Genomic DNA, 21,333 nt, shown 5'->3' on the forward strand with positions numbered 1-21,333 from the left:
CTTTGGATATTAGACTGCTTAGCGATGACCGACCAAGTCGTGACGGGTCGCACACGGCGTAACTCATCTCCAGCATCGAGCCATGGTGATGTAAAAAGGAGAAAGTGGGGAGAACGAAATCGACAATGTAGGTATATCCTTCACAGAGAGACTTATTAATCTTTGATCATCTTTCTCTCTCTCTCTCTTTCTCTCTCTTTCTCTCTTTCTCTCTCTCTCTTTCGCAGCGCGGAGCTGAATTCAGCGCGAGGCTATACATAATATAAAACTCAGTTCAGTCAAATAAAAGTAAGTAAGGACCTGTAAGTTAATCAAATATTGTTAAATATAAAGGATAGGTTGAGGTTTTGATGAGCTGTTTTCATGATTTGAAACTGAAACTAACCGAAACTTTATTATTCTGCGCAGAAAGCCTGTTATTGTGTTAAATGAGTTTTTTAGTGGATTGTTGTTTTTGTCCATTCTTTTGTTTTGTTTATATATACATTTTTCCTGTGAGTGTGGTTTGGTTTGTTTTTTATCCCCAGATGCTATTAGTTTTTTCCGTTTTTTTTCCAGTATTGCAAGTCTTAGTAATTTTCTTTGGTCCTGTGGAGTTTTTCGTTTCTTATTTTTTTAAATTCGTTATTTTCGTTTGTTATTTTTCTAATAATAATAGTAATTACATCATTTATTTTCTTTTGTTCCTTTTTTATTTTACAGGCGAAGTAACTCAATAGTTACTTTTACTGGTAACTAGTTACTTTTATAGTGGAGTAACTCCGTTAGTAACTCAGTTACTTTTTTTGGAGAAGTAACTATAGCTAATTACTTGCTTGCTGGTTTTGTGGAGCGCTGTGGGCTAGTAGGGAAGCCCCGCCCCAGCCCCCCCACCGCCTCTCTGAGGAGGATTTTTGAGGGGTTTTGAGGTCTTGCACTGGATATTAGCGCTGATGTTAAAACATGTCTGAAAATACGGCGATTTTTCTAAAAGAAAGGTAACTGAATTAACCATGTGAACTGTGATGATATGTTTCTGATAGCTGGTTAAAAAGACTCGTCTCTGAATCAGCACACACAGATCAAGGTTTAGAATGTACCTGAGCACCCAATAACTATTTCATTTTCAAATGAATACTGTGTTTAGGATTAATTTAGGATTGCAGGATTACTGTAAGCTATATTTAACAAAAATGTATTTAGCTAACCAGTTAGAAGCTGGATGTTGTGGATAGCCAGAATTTAGTTCTATACTTAGTTTAAAGGAGTTTCTTAATCCTGGTCTCTGCTGCAAAAGCTTATTCGCATAAAAGTGTCAGAGCCCTTAAACGGCTCGTTCTGAAAAGAACTGAAACTGGTAAGAATAGAGCTGCTAAAAAGATAACAGATAATCTCAAGGCTTTTGAGAAAATTTGGTTCCCGTTTATTTCTTATTTGGAAGGTTACTGAATGTAAAAGCACTGGACACTGGATACGCATATATAATGACATATCTTGTCATTTAAAATCTGAAGTTCTTCTTGATACACTGAACTCTACTAATGCTGTGCTTCTTAATAAACAGATTAAATATAGAATAGAGCTGCTGAGATCTTTATCTCTCTTTATATGATTTTGTGTAAAGAACTTTATGAACATGTGTTATAAAGACCTTTTAACTTGCATTTTTTTTTATCTTATTTTTTTACTGTGTATTTTGTGTTAACTGTTTGTGTTTTCTATTGAAACTGTGTGATGTATAGTTTGTATTTTTGCATATATTTGTGCATTGTAACAATAATTTGACTTTGACTGTATGGAATCTGCACTTTTACCTGCAAACAGTTTTTAGATATGGGGTCAATCATTATTTGCACTTAGATCTCATATTAATTCTGTTTTAATTCAGATTTTTTTTTTACTTTCTTTGAAATGCAGAATCTTTGAACTGTACATTTTAATTAGACTTCAAGAGAAGTAATAAAAAACAAATCCTAAACATGTGATGTAATTTTAAATGAGAATTTTTACAATAATTTTACACAAAATGTACAATTTAACACATTTTCATTCTTAAATTGTTGAATCAGAAGAGGCTCTCCATCATACATCCAGTATGAATTCCTCACTGTATTTAAGGAGGCTCTCCATCATACATCCAGTATGATTTTTTTACTGTATCAGAGTAAACTTGAGGGACTCCATATGTCCAAAATCTAAAGCTTAATTTTCACCCAACTGAAAGAATTCTGCATGGAGGAGTGGGAAACACCTCCAATAGATAGTAGTACAATTCTTTTTTATGTGTTTAGTTTTATTTATTCATCTGTAGTTGCATTCTTATCATTGTTGTTACCTTTGATTTTCTTACCTACAACTAATTTCCTATTTTTATCTTATTTGTTTTATATCTTATTTTAAAATATCTTATATATCTTACTAAAATGTTTTTTTTTATACTTTTTTCTTTGACAACCCTTACCTTATGTATTTAAATAAAGGTTAATTGATTGATTGATATCTACATTCTAAACTCAACAACTCAAAACTCAAAGTACTTTTAACCTGACAGACAAGAGTGATCTTCTTTTCAAGTCCTGTCTAATGTTACAGAGGAAACGTTAAGAGTGCCACTTTTTACAGTATTGTAACATTATTATTATCAATCAATCAACCAATCAATCTTTATTTCCACTCAGTAAATACATTGAGGGTAATCTTCATTTTCAGTGTAGCTGAGCTTACTCAAAATTAAAAGAATTAAAATTTTGGTTTAAATTATAAAAACAAGCAAACAATGTAAGATTTAAATTAAATTAAATAATTCAAAATAAAAGAAAATGCAAACAGACTAAAATGAAGAACAATAAAACAAAGAGATAAATACATAGAATAATAAAATATATTCACTATTAAAGAAATAAAGGACTAAAATAACCACAATTATTAAAAAAAATAATGATGGAACTAAAATAAATAAAAAATGAAAGGAAGAAATAAATGAAATAAAAAGGGAAAAGGCCAAAAATAAAAGCAGTAACAAAATAAATAAAAGTAAGAAATGAATAAAATAAAATGGCTAAAAGGTAAAACATAAAATTAAATAAAGATAAATGAAGAGATAAAATAATTAAAATCAATCAATCAGTGTTGATTTGAGACTTGAGTAGAAGTTGAAGTGCTCTTTAAGCTTCACACGTAAGTGGAAATACTAAAGTATTAAACATTTTTGTTCTTAAGTATTGAAAGTAGTTTATTAAAAAATTTTCTACTCAAGTACTGAAAGTAAAAGTACAAGTATTGTGTTGTGTAGTTTTTACCGAAATGAGTCAGAAGTTTAAATATTATATTTTTAATATTATTTCAGATGTTTAGGCTAAAGGATGCTCACAATTGGCTGTAGCAACAGAACGAGAAGAGGAAATAGTACATTTACACAAAGTCTTAAATTAACTCTCTAAACTAATTTACTCAAAAGAGAAGCTAAACTGCAAGCCGTTAGAATATTTAAAAAATCTGCATAAAAGGAAACTAGTTGGTCTATCACTTTTGTAAAATAAATTAAAGCTAGAGCAGCTTCATCAAACCTGGTGACAGTGCAGAGCATCTACCGCTCTGGCTTCAGTGATAATGTGGGTTTAGAGTGATTCATAACATTTTTATAGTTTTAATGATCAGAGGGGGATTCTAGAATCAGAGGTTTAGGGGGGTTGAGCCCGCCCACATAAACTATGATGTACAGGGGGCAGGAGTGTTGCTTTATAAACATATTTTCAGCAGACAAAGAAAATACAACATTTTAAAATATTTCTTTCAAAAATGATTTTCTGAAGCTTCGTGATCTGGCCTAATTTAAATAGATAAAAGTGGAATGCTGGATTTGTTATGGCATCTGCTCACACTGAGCAATGAAATATCGTTTATTTATTATTACCTTTTTACCTTATTTGACTATGACTGGCCACACACACGCACACACACACACACGCACAGGAGGTATCGGGAGTGGGACATCACGTCAGTCAATAGCAGAATAAAGAGCGCTGTTCAATATAGTGTACGTGCGTGCGTGCTCAGCGGAGAGAGCGTTATATATATTATTTACAAATATTAAAAAAGAAATCTACAGCTTGAATTTCAAGCTCCTGTGAAGCTCCTTAGTTCAGTTATAAGCATTAAAACATGCAGTGTAATATTTTAATCTCTGATTTAACACCAGAACAGCAGAATGAAAAATCCGATTTATTACTGACAAAATAAACCACCTTACTTTTATTGTATTACATTATTATATTTTAATTTAACAATGTTATGGATTTAATACTTACAAAACCACAACATATTAAAAACGTTTGAGCGTATAAATGAACAGCGTCTCTTTTTACAGCTCAAAATCACGCAGTAAAATCACAATGTCAGGGTTATTATTCACTCTTTCAGTGTTAAATTAACGCTAACAGTGTTTATTTAACACTGGTGATTTTACTGTATAATTTACCAAATACAGCATTAACTGAAAAAACAGGATTTTAGAGATGTTTTACTATGATCAGTTATATTTACTCATTAAATGTATTAATTCTAGACATTTAGAAGGCTTGCCCTTTAAGTATTAAAATGCATACAAAATATTTTTCACTTTGTCGTAAAATACTATACTTTAGATTTTAATGCACGCGGACACAGGAGGTATCGGGAGTGGGACATCACGTCAGTCAATAGCAGAATAAAGAGCGCTGTTTAATATAGTACGTGCATGCGCGTGCGTGCTCAGCGGAGAGAGCGTAGATTATCATCACCCCTAAAAAGAACTGGTGACGCCCCTAGTAACAGATAACGAGACAGCACGCGAAAATACATCAGACTAAAAACATTAAACTCAGGAAAATATGTAGTGAAGTAAAAGTGGAAGTAGGAGAAAAAAATACTCCTCCAGTAAAGTACAGATACAGCTTTTTACTACTTAAGTACAGTAGTGAAGTATTTCTACTTCCTTACTGTACATCTCTGAATGTTCCAGAAGCCCCGGTGTAAACGGGAGGCTCAGGTTTCACCTGGTGGTCTGTTTTCTGTGCAGGTAAGAGGCGGAGCCTAACTCTGGAGATAAAGAAGATAAAGAAGGCTTTTTGGTAAACAGGCGCAAAACTGTCGTTCATAAGTTGTTCATAAATCTAAACTAAAGATCGATCTTTTTTAAGAAGCGCAGCGCTGATCTGCTGGAGTTTATTTACTGAAATCTGATTTTAATGAATTTAAACTGAATTAAAGATCAGAAGGAGGAGATGGGGGTCTCTACAGCAGTTTGTGTTCTTCTACTGCCTGCAGTATTCATCGCTACACTCGCAGGTAAGAGTGTGTGTGTGTGTGTGTGTGTGTGTGTTAGAGAAAACAAAAGTAGAACAGTAAATATTTAATTAGTAATATTACCATCCACCATTATTATCAATAAGTATCAACCATTATTATTTGACTGGACGGGTATATAACCTTCTTTAAGTCTATAACTGCGATTCCAATCAGGATCCGCTATAGAACAAACTGCTGAATCATGGAGGTTCTTCATTTTATTAAAACAGCTCAGCACTCAAATAAAACCATGTATTTGTTTAATAGACCCTTTAAAATCAGAGTATTTTATCAGTGTAATTTATTTAAAAATCCTGCTCATACTGAATATCCTGAGAGAACACAGGACAGTGTGTGGATCGGGGCCTTTTAGATATATAAAAGTATCTGATAGGTGATCAGTTAATCTTTTTTTTATATATTTCACCCTTTATAATTTTCTTTATGGAAAACTCCATTTCTAATTTTATGATAATTATCATTTTTATCATTTTATCTGATAGCTGATTAGTTAAGATTTTGAAAAAAAATAATTCAGCCTTATAAAAGTACATAATTAGGTATGTAAAACTCCCTTTCTGATTTTATGGTAATTAACATTTTTATCATTTTATCTGATAGCTGATTAGGTAAGACTTTGATTTTTTTTTCAATTGACCCATATAAAAATTACATAATTAGGTATGAAAAAAGCATCTTCTGATTTTATGGTAATTAACTTTTTTATTTTATCTAAAAGCTGATTAGGTAAGTCTTTGATTTTTTTAATTGACCCATATAAAAAGTACATAATTACATTACATTACATTACATTACATTTGGCAGACGCTTTTGTCCAAAGCGACTTACAATAGTCAAGTACAATGTAAAATAAGTTTAAAGGTAAAACATCTTTGGATAGGGATAAAAGGAGGTCAAAGGGGAATAATAGGATAGAGGAGTGAAGGAGGGGAAGAAGGAAATGAGGTTAGAAGTAGTTAGTGTGTTAGAGGTGTTAAGAGAGTAAGTGCTCTTTGAAGAGCTCTGTCTTCAGGAGTTTATTAAAGATAGTGAGAGATTCTCCTGATCTGGTAGTAGAAGGTAGTTAGTTAGAGGTGTTAGGAGAGTAAGTGATCTTTGAAGAGCTCTGTCTTCAGGAGTTTATTAAAGATAGTGAGAGATTCTCCTGATCTGGTAGTAGAAGGTAGTTAGTTAGAGGTGTTAGGAGAGTAAGTGCTCTTTGAAGAGCTCTGTCTTCAGGAGTTTATTAAAGATAGTGAGAGATTCTCCTGATCTGGTAGTAGAAGGTAGTTAGTTAGAGGTGTTAGGAGAGTAAGTGCTCTTTGAAGAGCTCTGTCTTCAGGAGTTTATTAAAGATAGTGAGAGATTCTCCTGATCTGGTAGTAGAAGGTAGTTAGTTAGAGGTGTTAGGAGAGTAGGTGCTCTTTGAAGAGCTCTGTCTTCAGGAGTTTATTAAAGATAGTGAGAGATTCTCCTGATCTGGTAGTAGAAGGTAGTTAGTTAGAGGTGTTAGGAGAGTAAGTGCTCTTTGAAGAGCTCTGTCTTCAGGAGTTTATTAAAGATAGTGAGAGATTCTCCTGATCTGGTAGTAGAAGGTAGTAAGTTAGAGGTGTTAGGAGAGTAAGTGCTCTTTGAAGAGCTCTGTCTTCAGGAGTTTATTAAAGATAGTGAGAGATTCTCCTGATCTGGTAGTAGAAGGTAGTTAGTTAGAGGTGTTAGGAGAGTAGGTGCTCTTTGAAGAGCTCTGTCTTCAGGAGTTTATTAAAGATAGTGAGAGATTCTCCTGATCTGGTAGTAGAAGGTAGTTAGTTAGAGGTGTTAGGAGAGTAAGTGCTCTTTGAAGAGCTCAGTCTTCAGGAGTTTATTAAAGATAGTGAGAGATTCTCCTGATCTGGTAGTAGAAGGTAGTTAGTTAGAGGTGTTAGGAGAGTAAGTGCTCTTTGAAGAGCTCTGTCTTCAGGAGTTTATTAAAGATAGTGAGAGATTCTCCTGATCTGGTAGTAGAAGGTAGTTAGTTAGAGGTGTTAGGAGAGTAGGTGCTCTTTGAAGAGCTCTGTCTTCAGGAGTTTCTTAAAGATAGCGAGAGATTCTCCTGATAATTAGGTATGTAAAACGCCCTTTCTGATTTTATGGTAATTCACTTTTTTTTTTACATTTTATCTGTTAGCTGATTAGTTAAGACTTAGATTTTTTAACTGACCCTTATTAAATGTACATATATTTTGATATATGATATACACCGCCTCTCTTGGTCAGGTTATCCACTCACATGGATTTTCCTACCATTGCTTTGCTGATGGCACCCAGCTATACCTGTCATTCTCACCTGAAGATCACTCAATCTCTGCACGGATATCACAGTGTCTCTCTGACATATCCTCATGGATGAAGGAGCATCACCTTCAATTAAATCTCTCAAAGGCAAAGGTTGCTATAGGAACCTGGGTGTTATGGTTGATGACCAGCTCTCCTTCACGCACCATGTGGCCTCAGTTGCTCGATCCTGCCGCTTCGCGCTCTATAACATCAGAAAAATTAGTCAGTTTCTGACGCAACAGGCCACCCAACTCCTGGTACAAGCAGTCGTCATCATCGACTACTGCAATGCCCTGCTAACTGGCCTCCCGGCCTGCGTAGTAAAACCACTCCAAATGATCCAGAACGCAGCAGCACGTCTGGTCTTCAACCAGCCAAAACGGGCACATGTCACCCCGCTGCTCATTGAGCTCCACTGGCTACCAGTTGATGCTCGCATCAAATTCAAAACTCTTACAATCTCCTACAAGGTGATACAGAACAGCTCCTTCCTACCTGCACTCACTCCTGAAGGCTTACGCTACCTCCCTCCGCGCTCCTCCAATGAACGTCGCCTCACTTTACCAAACAAACATTCACACAAATCAATCCAGACTGTTCTCATACAGAGTTCCCCAATGGTGGAACAAACTCTCGCTATCTTTAATAAACTCCTGAAGACTGAGCTCTTCAAAGAGCACTTACTCTCCTAACACCTCTAACTAACTACCTTCTACTACCAGATCAGGAGAATCTCTCACTATCTTTAATAAACTCCTGAAGACAGAGCTCTTCAAAGAGCACTTACTCTCCTAACACCTCTAACTAACTACCTTCTACTACCAGATCAGGAGAATCTCTCACTATCTTTAATAAACTCCTGAAGACAGAGCTCTTCAAAGAGCACTTACTCTCCTAACACCTCTAACACACTAACTACTTCTAACCTCATTTCCTTCTTCCCCTCCTTCACTCCTCTATCCCATTATTTCCCTCTGACCTCCTTTAGGCCCTGTCTAAAGATGGTTTACCTTTAACTTCTATTACTTTTGTACTTCATTATTGTAAGTCGCTTTGGACAAAAGCGTCTGCCTAATGTAATGTAGTGTAATAATTAAGTATGTAAAACTCCCTTTCTGATTTTATGGTAAGTAATGTTTTTTTTTTATCATTTTACCTGATAGCTGATTAGCTAAGCCTTTGATTTTTTTTTTAATTGACCCTTATAAAAAGTACATAATTAGGATTGTAAAACTTCCTTTCTATTTTCATGGTACTTTTTTATTTTATTTGATACATGATTAGTTAAGACTTCACACCTGTAACAATTATAGAATTAGGTATGAAAATCGTCCTTTCTGATTTCATGGTAATTAACACCAAACATTAAAAATCAACACTTACTTTTAAAAACATGACTGTATGATGCTGATTAATACATCCTGTATTCAGAAAGCCACTCCTGCTTTTCTGAATTTTTAATTGTGATGATATCACAGACTAATTGTACACATTGAATAGATCATTGTCATGTCCAGGCCTTGTTTCCTGTCTGTCCTTGTGCCTGTGTGTTTCCCACGTGACTCGTGCCCCTGTGTTCTGTCTAAGTAGTTTTCCACCTGTGTTAATTTGTAGCTCCGCCCCCTAGCCCCAGGTGTTTCCACTTCCCTTGTGTATTATAAAGCCTTCCTCTGTCACTTGTCCTTGGTCGGTCTTTGTACCTTCCAATGTTGTTTTGTCGGTTCTCGTATCTCCTTGCCTTAGTCGTTTCTTGCTCTATGTTTACCTCAGTTTATTTCTTGTTTATTTCCGCGTTCCCTAGTTTCCTACTTAGTGTTTATTTCCCTTGGTTTCTCCTTGCCCTGTTTCATTTAGTATTATTTCTGTTCCTTGTTTGTTTCTTTGTTTATTACGCCCTGTTTGTTTACGTTAGTTTTACCTCACGTTTATTCCCTGTTTATTGCTTTGTTATATCATCATTAGCCTTCGTTTGTTTTGGTTTACTTTATTATTTCGTGTTCTTTGTTTACTTGTTCATTTGATATTTGTTTATTTATATATTAAATCACGCCCTTACCTGCACTTGTGTCCGTCTCCTCGTCTCCCTGCCTGCGTCAATCCTGACAGAAAGACAGACCGACATATGCATAGCGGGTAACCCGTGGACTGGCTCCAGGACGGCGATAAGCTGTGCTCCAAGAGGGACCCCGGCGCAGGAAACCTTGAGGCCTCAAGGACGCCGCAGGCCTCGGGGTAGGCGTTTTAAGGGGTTCTGGCAGCCGGATGAGGAGCCCTTTTCCGGGGAGGATTTTCTTGGGGGGGCACTACAGGTTGGTGCGGTTAGCCTCGGGTCTCGTCCCAAGTTAGGCGGTGCCTATGAGTACCCAAGGCTCGTGAAGCGGGACCCGTGGGACTTCCTCGGGTGCGCTCCCAGCAGTTCCGAGGAGGAAGAGGAGCTCTACCCCGCACCAGCCCGTGCTCCGTTACCGTACCCCCCAGGAAGTAGCTTCTCCAGCAGCTAAACCGCGCTCCGTGTCTTCTGCGGTGGCAGCCGAACCGTGCTCCGTAACTATTGCAGCGATGGCCGAACAGTGCTCCGTGACCTCCTACGCGGCGAGCCAGCCGCGGTCAGAGAATGTGACGGGGTTAAATGTGATGGGCTTGAATGTAACGAGTTGACTGTAATTAGGTTGAATGTGATGGGGTTGAATGTGACAGGGTTGAATGTAACGAGGTGACCGTAATGAGGTTGAATGTGATGGGGTTGAATGTGACGGGGTTGAATGTAACGAGGTTGAATGTAACGAGGTTGAATGTGATGAGGTTGAATGTGATGAGGTTGAATGTGATGAGGTTGAATGTGATGGGACTGAGTGCAAGGGGGTTGAATGTGACGGGGTTGAATGTGACGGGGTTGAATGTGATGAGTGTGAATGTGATGAGGTTGAATGTGATGGGATTGAATGTGACGGGGTTGAATTTTGTTGTGATTGAAAGTAACAGGGTTGAATGTAATGAGATTCAATGTGATGTGATTGAATGTAACAGGGTTGAATGTAATGAGGTTGAATGTGACAGGGTTGAATGTGATGAGGTTGAATGTGATGAGGTTGAATGTGACGGGGTTGAATGTGATGAGGGTGAATGTGATGAGGTTGAATGTGATGGGATTGAATGTGACGGGGTTGAATTTGATGTGATTGAATGTAACGGGGTTGAATGTAATGAGGATGAATGTGATGGGACTGAGTGCTAGGGGGTTTAATGTGATGAGGTTGAATGTGATGAGGTTGAATATGATGGGATTGAATGTAACGGGATTAAATGTGACTGGGTTGAATGTGATGTGATTGAATGTAACAGGGTTGAATGTAATGAGGTTGAATGTGACCGAGTTGAATGTGATGAGGTTGAATGTGATTAGGTTGAATGTGATGGGAATGAATGTGATGAGATTAAATGTGACGGGGTTGAATGTGACGGGGTTGAATGTAATGAGGTTGAATGTGATGGGATTGAATGTAACAAGTTGAATGTGGCGGGGTTGAATGTGACAGGTTAAATGTGATGGGGTTGAATGTGATGGGAATGTAACGGGGTTGGAATGTGACGGGGTTGAATGTGACTGGGTTGAATGTGGCGGGGTTGAATGTGACAGGTTAAATGTGATGGGGTTGAATGTGATGGGAATGTAACGGGGTTGGAATGTGACGGGGTTGAATGTGGCAGGGTTGAATGTGACAGGTTAAATGTGATGGGGTTGAATGTGATGGGAATGTAACGGGGTTGGAATGTGACGGGGTTGAATGTGACTGGGTTGAATGTGGCGGGGTTGAATGTGACAGGTTAAATGTGATGGGGTTGAATGTGATGGGAATGTAACGGGGTTGGAATGTGACGGGGTTGAATGTGGCGGGGTTGAATGTGACAGGTTAAATGTGATGGGGTTGAATGTGATGGGAATGTAACGGGGTTGGAATGTGACGGGGTTGAATGTGACTGGGTTGAATGTAGCGGGATTGAATGTGACTGGGGTTGAATGTGACCGGGGTTGAATGTGACGGGGTTGAATGTAACGGGGTTGAATGTAACGGGGTTGAATGTAACGGGGTTGGAATGTGATGAAGTTGAATGTGACGGGGTTGGAATGTGACAGGGTTGAATGTGATGAGATTAAATTTGATGGGATTGAATGTAAAGGAGTTGAATGTGACGGGGTTGAATGTATCGGGATTAAATGTGATGGGATCGAATGTGATGGGATTGAATGTGATGGGATTGAATGTAACGGGGTTGAACGTAATGAGGTTGAATGTGACTGGGTTGAATGTGATGGGTTGAATGTAACAGGGTTGGAATGTGATGGTATTGAATGTGACGGGGTTGAATGTGATGGGATTGAATGTAACGGGGTTGAATGTAACGGGGTTGAATGTAATGAGGTTGAATGTGATAGGGTTGAATGTCATGGGGTTGAATGTGATGAGGCTGAAAGTTTCAGGGTTAAATGTGACGGGGTTGAATGTGATGGGATTAAATGTAAAGGGGTTAATTGTAATTATGTTTAATGTGATGAGATTGAATGTGACTGGGTTAAATGTGATAGGATTGAATGTAACGGGGTTGAATGTGATGAGGCTGAATGTTTCAGGGTTGAATGTGATGAGGTTGAATGTGATGAGATTGAATGTAATTGGATTAAATGTGATGAGGCTGAATGTTTCTTGAATGTTTTAGTGTGGGAGGTTTCATTGCTAAATTGGAGCAGCCTGGTGTTCAATCTTCATTAATTGCACATTGCACCAGTAAGAGCAGAGTGTGAATGTTCAATTAGCAGGGTAAGAGCACAGTTCTGCTCTAAATATTGCAATGCACACAACATTATGGGAGACATACCAGAGTTCAAAAGAGGACAAATTGTTGGTGCACGTCTTGCTGGAGCATCTGTGACCAAGACAGCAAGTCTTTGTGATGTATCAAGAACCACGGTATCCAGGGTAATGTCAGCATACCACCAAAAAGAAACAACCACATCCAACAGGATTAACTGTGGATGCTGTAAGAGGAAGCTGTCTGAGAGGGATGTTCGGGTGCTAACCCGGATTGTATCCAAAAAACATAAAACCACGGCTGATCAAATCACGCAGAATTCAATGTGCACCTCAACTCTCCTGTTTCCACCAGAACTGTCCGTCACCACAATCAATTATTGTGCTCTAAAACCAGGTGTTTAAGTTTCATTCTCCAACCCCTGTATATTGTTAGGGTTTTACAGAGGATTTGTTAATTTTTTTAATTGGGCTTTGTTTGTGTTATCTCCAGAGAAACACTCCCTGTACTACATTTACAGCGCCCTCAACAAAGACGTGTCTCTACCAGGAATCTACGAGTTCACAGCTCTGGGGCTGCTGGATGGCCGAGAGATCGACTACTACAACAGTAAGGAGCAGAAGAAGATTCCTAAACAGAGCTGGATGAGGGAGAGGACGCGGGAAGATTACTGGGAAAAAGGAACCCAGTCTCGCAAGAGTAAAGAACAGTGGTTCAAGGTCAACGTGGATATTCTGATGCAGAGGATGAACCACAGTAACACTGGTTAGTGATTCATCAGATAATTATTGTTTTTATCCACCGTATGTTTTTAAAGTTCTGTACCTGTGAGTCTTTTCTGATTATATTTCAGATCTTCATGTTCTTCAGTGGAGACACGGCTGTGAGATCGATGAGTCTAATGGAACAGTGACGTTTCTGAATGGGATTGATGAGTACAGCTATGATGGATCAGATTTTCTCTCCTTTGATAATTCGAACATGGTCTGGGTCGCTCCGGTTCAAGCTGCAGTAATAACCAAGAGGAAATGGGATGATGTGGCCATCCTGAACCAGTACACCAAGGGCTACCTGGAGAAAGAGTGTGTGGACTGGCTCAAGAAATTCATGGAGTACGGAAAAGAAACACTGAGAAAACACTGTGAGTTTCTTTGTATTTTCTTATAACAACAACAAGTTGGTACACGGCGATGTCTACCTTTGTATAGCATGTCCTTTTATTATAAAAAAGTCTATAAATGTTTGAGAAGTGTGGAGAGCAGTTGCTGGAGTTTAGAGAGAGAAATATTGTTCATTTGTGTTTAGTGGAGGATTTTAACTGATCAACAGTTCTGGCAGTTTTGTTGAGATACAGTGTCACAGTTTAGCCCATGTTTGTCTCCCTCATTTGGTCTCTTGTGCTCCTGCCCCTCTGTTTACCTGTCATGTGTTCCCTGCCATGTGCTTGTGTTGTGTTTTTGTACCTGTTTCCGCCCTAGCCCCGCCCTAGTCCCGCCCTAACTATTAGTGTTCTCACCTGTGTCTTGTTTGTAACCCTGCCCCCTCGTTATCCAAGCCCAGGTGTTCCTCACTGTCCTCATGTATTTAAGCCCCTCTGTTTGAGCGTTCAGTGTTGAGTCTTTTGTATCCTTGTCCTCTGTATGTAAGTGTTCCAAGTTTGTTCAGGTTGTAATCTTTGTGTTCTCAGGTTATTTTATGTTTAGAGTTATATTTAGAGTTTCATGTTTCCTCAGTTTTTCTAGTCTTTGTCTTAGTTAGATTTATATCCTTATCTTGTTTTTTTTGAGTTATTGCGTTACCCGTGTTTTGTTTTCTGTTTTTTTTAAATCTAGTTTGTTTAAATAAATATTATTGTGCACTTACGTCCATCCCTCCATCCTCATTTGTGACATAAGACTCAACCTAAATATGGACGTAGCACAGTGGCATGCTACTCGGAAGGCGGACCTTGAATTTCTCCGGCTCCTCGCCGAGCAAATCCGAGGAGATATTCCGCTCCCAGCGCCTTTCCTCGGGTTGGAACCCTCCGAGCCTGCCCAAGCTGCACCCGCCGCTGCCCCAGCTCTGCAGCCAGCTCCAGCAGCACCCGCTGCCCGAGCTCTACAGCCGGCTCCAGCTCAAGCACCAGCAGCTTCCATTGCTCCAGCTCAAGCACCAGCACCTGCTGCCTCAGCTCCAGCACCTGCTGCCTCAGCCTCAGCTCCAGCACCTGCTGCCTCAGCCTCAGCTCCAGCACCTGCTGCCTCAGCCTCAGCTCCAGCACCTGCTGCCTCAGCTCCAGCACCTGCTGCCTCAGCTCCAGCACCTGCTGCCTCAGCTCCAGCTCCAGCACCTGCTGCCTCAGCTCCAGCTCCAGCACCTGCTGCCTCAGCTCCAGCTCCAGCACCTGCTGCCTCAGCTCCAGCACCTGCTGCCTCTGCTACAGAACTTGCTCCAGTGCAAGCAGTGCCTGCTACTCTTGTGGTACCCACTGACCCTGTGCCCGCGGCTCCGGCCGCCTCTGACCCTGTGCCCGCGGCTCCGGCCGCCTCTGACCCTGTGCCCGCGGCTCCGGCCGCCTCTGACCCTGTGCCCGCGGCTCCGGCCGCCTCTGACCCTGTGCCCACTCCCAGAACTTTGTATGCCCCCAGGCCTATCCCCAGGCCTGCTCCCAGGTCACGGGCTCCTAGGCCCGCCCCAAGGCCCCCGGACCTCTGCCCAAGAACTGTGCCCAGGCTGGCCCCTCTAACTACCCCACAGACTTTAGCCAGTCCTGGGCATCCCCAAGTTTTATTTGTCCCCCTGTCTCTCCCTGTCCTGGTCCCCGTATCTGTGTTTGTTCATGTTCCTGTCCCCTTAGGTTTTTCTGTTCCTGTCCCCGTCACAGTGCTCGTGTCTGTCCCTGTCAATGTGTTTGTCCCTGTTCCCCCGTCCAGTTCTGTCCAGTCTAAGCCCCTTGCCCAGTCTATGTTCTCCTCCACAGTCCAGTCTCTGTCCCAATCTAACGTACAGCCCCCTGTCCAGTCTTTCGTCCAGTCTCAGCCCCCTGTCCAGTCTTTCGTCCAGTCTCAGTCCCCTGTCCAGTCTTTCGTCCAGTCTCAGTCCCCTGTCCAGTCTTTCGTCCAGTCTCAGTCCCCTGTCCAGTCTTTCGTCCAGTCTCAGTCCCCTGTCCAGTCTTTCGTCCAGTCTCAGTCCCCTGTCCAGTCTTTCGTCCAGTCTCAGTCCCCTGTCCAGTCTTTCGTCCAGTCTCCGTCCCCTGTCCAGTCTTTCGTCCAGTCTCCGTCCCCTGTCCAGTCTTTGTTCATGTCCCCTGCCCTTTCTGCATCCCTGCCCAATGTACAGCCCTCTGTCCAGTCTCAGTTCTCGTCCCCTGTCCAGTCTCTGTTTTTTCCACCTCCCCAGTCTCCATTCCAGTCCCAGTATGTTTCTCCTGTCTAGTCTCCTGTCTCAGTTCCTGCCCCTGTGTTCTTTCTCTGGTCTTGTCTAGCCTTGTCTTGTTTTTCTGTTCCCTCTCTCTCGGCGCCTCTGGTAGTGGCGCCGTTGAGGGGGGGTAATGTCACAGTTTAGCCCATGTCTGTCTCCCTCATTTGGTCTCTTGTGCTCCTGCCCCTCTGTTTACCTGTCATGTGTTCCCTGCCATGTGCTTGTGTTGTGTTTTTGTACCTGTTTCCGCCCTAGCCCCGCCCTAGTCCCGCCCTAACTATTAGTGTTCTCACCTGTGTCTTGTTTGTAACCCTGCCCCCTCGTTATCCAAGCCCAGGTGTTCCTCACTGTCCTCATGTATTTAAGCCCCTCTGTTTGAGCGTTCAGTGTTGAGTCTTTTGTATCCTTGTCCTCTGTATGTAAGTGTTCCAAGTTTGTTCAGGTTGTAATCTTTGTGTTCTCAGGTTATTTTATGTTTAGAGTTATATTTAGAGTTTCATGTTTCCTCAGTTTTTCTAGTCTTTGTCTTAGTTAGATTTATATCCTTATCTTGTTTTTTTTGAGTTATTGCGTTACCCGTGTTTTGTTTTCTGTTTTTTTTTAATCTAGTTTGTTTAAATAAATATTATTGTGCACTTACGTCCATCCCTCCATCCTCATTTGTGACATACAGTATATGGGTTAGCAATGTCTTGTTGAAATATGCAAAGCCTTCCCTGACAAATGCATTGCCTGGATGGGAGCAGATGTTGTTCTAAATTCTCTATATAATGTTCAGCAGTGTTTGTCCAGGTGTGTAATCTGAATCAGGGTTCAGAACAGGCCTAAGAGCCAGTTGTGATGATGTTAAAAAGACTCAGTGAAGCAGGTTGTCTCATTCTCGACTCTGGTCTTTATGTCAGTCTGCACATACACAATAAAATAATCCCAGACAATTATTTAGAAAAAAATGAATACTCTAAATTGATCTGGGGAAAATTGATACGTGTAAGTGTGTGGTATGTATGTAAATGTGTTTATAAAAATGTAGGTATGACTGTGCCCAGAAATGGATTGGCACTTTGTCCTGGGTAAATGCTGTAGTACTTGATGCAGTCCTCCAGGTAGACGGTGGTTTCCGGTTGAGAGTATGCTGTGTGCTATTGGTGTGGATGAGTGCTGAGTATAAATGGTTGTGTGTAAAACGTGTAAATTGTTGAAAGGCGCTATATAAATTGAACTTTATTCATTCAATTTTGATTAATTTGAACATAGAACTCTTTGCCGTTTTGACCTGTTTGAATCAGTATTCATGGACTGCATGGTGAGCTGTGTTCATGCGGTGCCACCTGAGGGCCCAAAGATCACCAGCATCCGGTACTGACCATCAACCTGTACCTTACAACCAGGGATTTCCACAGACTCTCTGAATCTTTTGATGATATTATGGGCTAAAGAGGGCGGGATATCAAAAGTTTCACAACTTTACAATTATACTGTTTATAAAACATAAAATTCTAAAATAATATATATATATATATATATATATATATATATATATATATATATATATATATATATATATATATAATAATAATAAAATAATTGTTTAATCATTTTAGACACAGTTTTACACAGATTTGTGAAGCTTCACCTATCTTTGCTTATGAGAGGCTCATGTGAGTTGCTTCTGTAAATTGAACCTGTTTTTATTATTATTATTATTATTATTATTATTATTATTATATTAAATGTGGGTCCTTAAAATGTGTAGATTCTGCTTTAACTTATATTTCTTTACATTTTATTCAACCTTTTTTGGAAAAGAGTTGTTTACTGAATGTTTATTTGTTTGGAGAAATGGTGGAATAATCTGAAAGCACAGTAATGAATGAATGTGTTCTCTTTTCAGCTCCTCCTGTTGTTCATGTGTTTGCAACTAAATCTGTTCGTGACCCAAAAGAGGTGAGACTGACCTGCCTGGCCACGGGATTCTACCCTAAAGACGTGGAACTGAGTGTGAGGAAGTCCGGCACTTCACTGCCTGATCATCTGATCATATCTTCTGGAATCAGACCCAATGATGATGAAACCTACCAGCTGAGGAAGAGTGCGGAGATCAATGGTGATGATGCAGCAGATTATTACTGTTACGTGTCTCACAGCTCCCTCACAAAACCAGAGATGAAGAAATGGGGTAAATATAACAGTGATTGGTGACACTTATTGCAGATTATAACCATTAATTCTATTTTATTAGAGTACTGGCATTAGTTTCTCAGTAAAAGTCTAAAAAGGATTAAAAGTTTCACTCTTGTAGTAAAGTTCTAAAATATTTTATTTCACCTTTTATTAGTTCATCATTGTAAAGCACCCATGATAAATCAGTGAATCATTCAATTAATTTCTTGAATTGATTAATTATTATTGGTGCATTTTTGAAGTTACGAAAGTATGTTGTTATATGTGCTTATTCATGAACATGCATGTTAATGTACATTAGCAGATGAATCAGGATCAGTAAATCAGTAGCTCTGTGTTACTGTGTGTTTCTGCAGAAATATAACTCTGTGATTGATGTTGAGATCTGTTCTCTTTACAGTAAAACCCAAAACCGGCTCTGGACCAGCACTGATTGGAGGAGGAGTAGGGGTGATTGTGATCTTGCTGATTTTGCTGGCTGTGCTCTTCTTTGTTCTTAGAAGGAAGAGGATGATTGGTGAGTATAAGTGTTTCAGTACAGATTCTGTTTAAAGAGAAATATAAGAGTTAATACACACCACTGACTACACCCTCAGGCTCTTCAAACATAAACTCTAATAAAAAAAGGCAGTAAATATATGCTTGCAAAAATATTCATACCCCTTTAACTTTTTCAGATTTCCTCACCTTACAACCACAACCATTATTGAGAAGTGGAATGAAAATGATGCATGATTTTCAAAGTTTTAATCAAATAAAAATCTAAAAAAGTGTGACGAGCCACCTTTCACTACAGTTACAGCTGCATGTCTTTTGGGGTTTGTCTCTACCAGCTTTGATCCTCTAGAGACTGTAGAGATTTTCCTCCATTCTTCTTTATAAATCAGCTGAAGATCAGTCAGGTTGGATGGAGAGTGTTGGTCTGTGAACAGCAGTTTTCATGTCTCTCCACAGAAGATCAGTGAGATTTAAGACTGGATCATTCTAACACATGAATATTCTCTGATCTAAACCATTAGAGCTCCACTGTAGCTCTGGCTGTATGTTTAGGGTCATTGTCTTGCTGGAAGATCTCAAGCCTTTTACAGCCTCCAACAGCTTTTCTTCTTCCAGGATTGCTCTGTATTTATTTATCTCCATCCATCTTCCATCCATCAACATCCATCAACTCTGACCAGCTTCTCTGTCCCTGCTGAAGAAAAGCTTATCCTCACAGCATGATGCTGCTGTCACGGCCTCGCTCTGTTCCCCTGCGTTTTCTCCGTTTCCTAATGTGTGTCTCCTGTAATTTTCCATCACGTGTGTCTAATTTGTAGCTCCGCCCCTTACCCAGGTGTTCAGTGTTTCATGTTAGTATAAATAGTACCTGTTAGTCTATGTTTGCTGTCGGTCTTTGCACCTTCCAACGTTGTCTGTCTCATCACGTCATAGCTATATTTTTGCCACGTTTCGTTATTGCCCTTCTCCACGTTTCTAGTTCTTTGTTTAGTTTGTATTATTTGTTTATCTCTTGTTTGTTACTATTCCTGGTTCTGTATATAGTTACATATTTATTCCTTATATATATCCCTAGCCCTGTTTGTTTATTATCTGTTTAGTTTAGCTCCTTGTTGTTCTCCTAGTTTGTTTTATTATCCTTTCTGTCTATTTTTGTTATTATTATCTGTCTAGATTTAGTTCTTGATTTGTTTCCCTGTTTGTTTATGTATTTATATCTCCTCGTTTATTCCTTATCTGTTTGTGTTTATTTGTTATTTAATAAATTCGTCTGTCTTACCCACTTTTACGTCCGCCTCCTGTCTGGTCCCTCGTTACATAAAGACCGACCTTTAATTATGGACGTAGCGGGTGGATTTCTGTCTAGGTCCGGGCCGGCCATCCGCTGCCCCTCTTTCGGGATCCCGGCGCAGGAAAATCCGAGGCCTCGAGGCCGGAGAGGGCCTCGGTCTAGGCGCTCTAAGGGATCCCGCATTCCGGAGGATTTTCTTGGGGGGGCATCACCGTTGGGGCTATGGGCCTTGCTTCGAACCGCGGGGGAGGCGAAGTGGTCAGAGACGCTGGCGATGAGGACTTTTGGAACTTTGTAGCTGCTGCGTCTAGTTCGGAGGATTAGGATTACCCTCCGACGCGAGCCCGCTTGCCGCTTCCTCCGGGATCTGTTCTGCACCCGGCTTTCCGATGTCCACTCGATCTCCTGGAGGAGGCATCCCTCGTCCTCAAGACGCCGTCTTCTGTCAGCCCGGCTCCCATGGCGCGCTCCGTTTCAGCGGCTCCTCAGCTAGCTTCAGCGGCTAACCTGTATGAATACTTTTGCATACCACTATAAATGAGCCTGTTGGATGAAGATAATTCCACCCTGCTTGATTTGTTTTGTTTTTTTTCGTTCTGTTGTCTGTCATTTTTTTTTTACACCTGATTACATTCAGTTCAAAAAAATTATTTCTTTAATAGATTCAGTTTACATGTGTATTATTGATTGATTAATTTAAATGTATTTATTTTATTTGTATTTCAGGTGGTGCAGGACGTGAGCAGGTCGTGTATGCCAATCCTCAGGAATTCAATCCACGGGGTCAGTGTCATTGTGGTTTCATTACTCTAAAATGTTGTGTTATGATATGGACAGTGTGGTTAATTTACATTATTATACTGTACCCAGTTTTACATTGAATAAGTTAAAGTGTAGTTCAGTTCTTTAGTGTTCATCTGTACGCAGTTATAAAAAATTAGGTATACATATGTTATAAGGAAAATAGGTATACATATGTTTAGTAGCGTGTTTAAAGTAATATATGTTCCATTGTACAGCTACTGAATGATGAGGCCGGTATTTTAAAATTACAACATGTCTCACTGTTCTGTTATTCTGTGTGTATCACTAGCATAACTCCAAATACGCTCATTGCTCCATACGATGATCACATTTGTTCTGTGTTGGGCAGAATGTTATCCTGCCAACTAATATAATGCTTTCCTTAATTTTGCCATATGTGATAGACTTCCCTTTTTATGGAGATCAGCTGTTTTTTCTTTATGTCATTCTCATCAAACCAGTCTTGATGTTTTTTGGACTTGTATTCCAAGTTGTTTATACAAGCATTGAGGATGGTGGATTTTAGACGGTTCCTCCATTTGCCAGTCAGGTTTTAGAAAGGGCAGCTAAGTCAATCTGACATCTCCTCTGTTCTCTGGCAATAAAAGTAGTTCTCCTCTCTCGTCTTTGACTTTGCACTGTTAATCAGTGTGCGGATGTTCCAAAATTAAATTTAAATTTACAGATTTATCAACCAAAAGTGGTGATCCCTCTGGGCATGGTGATCC

At 39.9% G+C, this 21,333-nt stretch overlaps 1 protein-coding gene across 2 annotated transcripts in view; it reads left to right on the forward strand.

Moving 5' to 3' along the window:
* Positions 1-21,333, forward strand: part of LOC111190276 (class I histocompatibility antigen, Gogo-C*0101/C*0102 alpha chain-like) — a 163,417-nt gene that overhangs the window by 111,686 nt on the left and 30,398 nt on the right. For both annotated transcript variants that reach the window (XM_049472803.1, XM_049472804.1), the window contains 2 exons: positions 13,149-13,194; positions 13,283-13,570. In XM_049472803.1, the coding sequence (XP_049328760.1) occupies positions 13,149-13,194; positions 13,283-13,570 (334 nt within the window). The remainder of the gene's footprint in view (positions 1-13,148; positions 13,195-13,282; positions 13,571-21,333) is intronic.

The sequence above is a fragment of the Astyanax mexicanus genome, unplaced genomic scaffold, assembly GCF_023375975.1.
Source record: "Astyanax mexicanus isolate ESR-SI-001 unplaced genomic scaffold, AstMex3_surface scaffold_31, whole genome shotgun sequence".
Classification (NCBI taxonomy): domain Eukaryota; kingdom Metazoa; phylum Chordata; class Actinopteri; order Characiformes; family Acestrorhamphidae; genus Astyanax; species Astyanax mexicanus.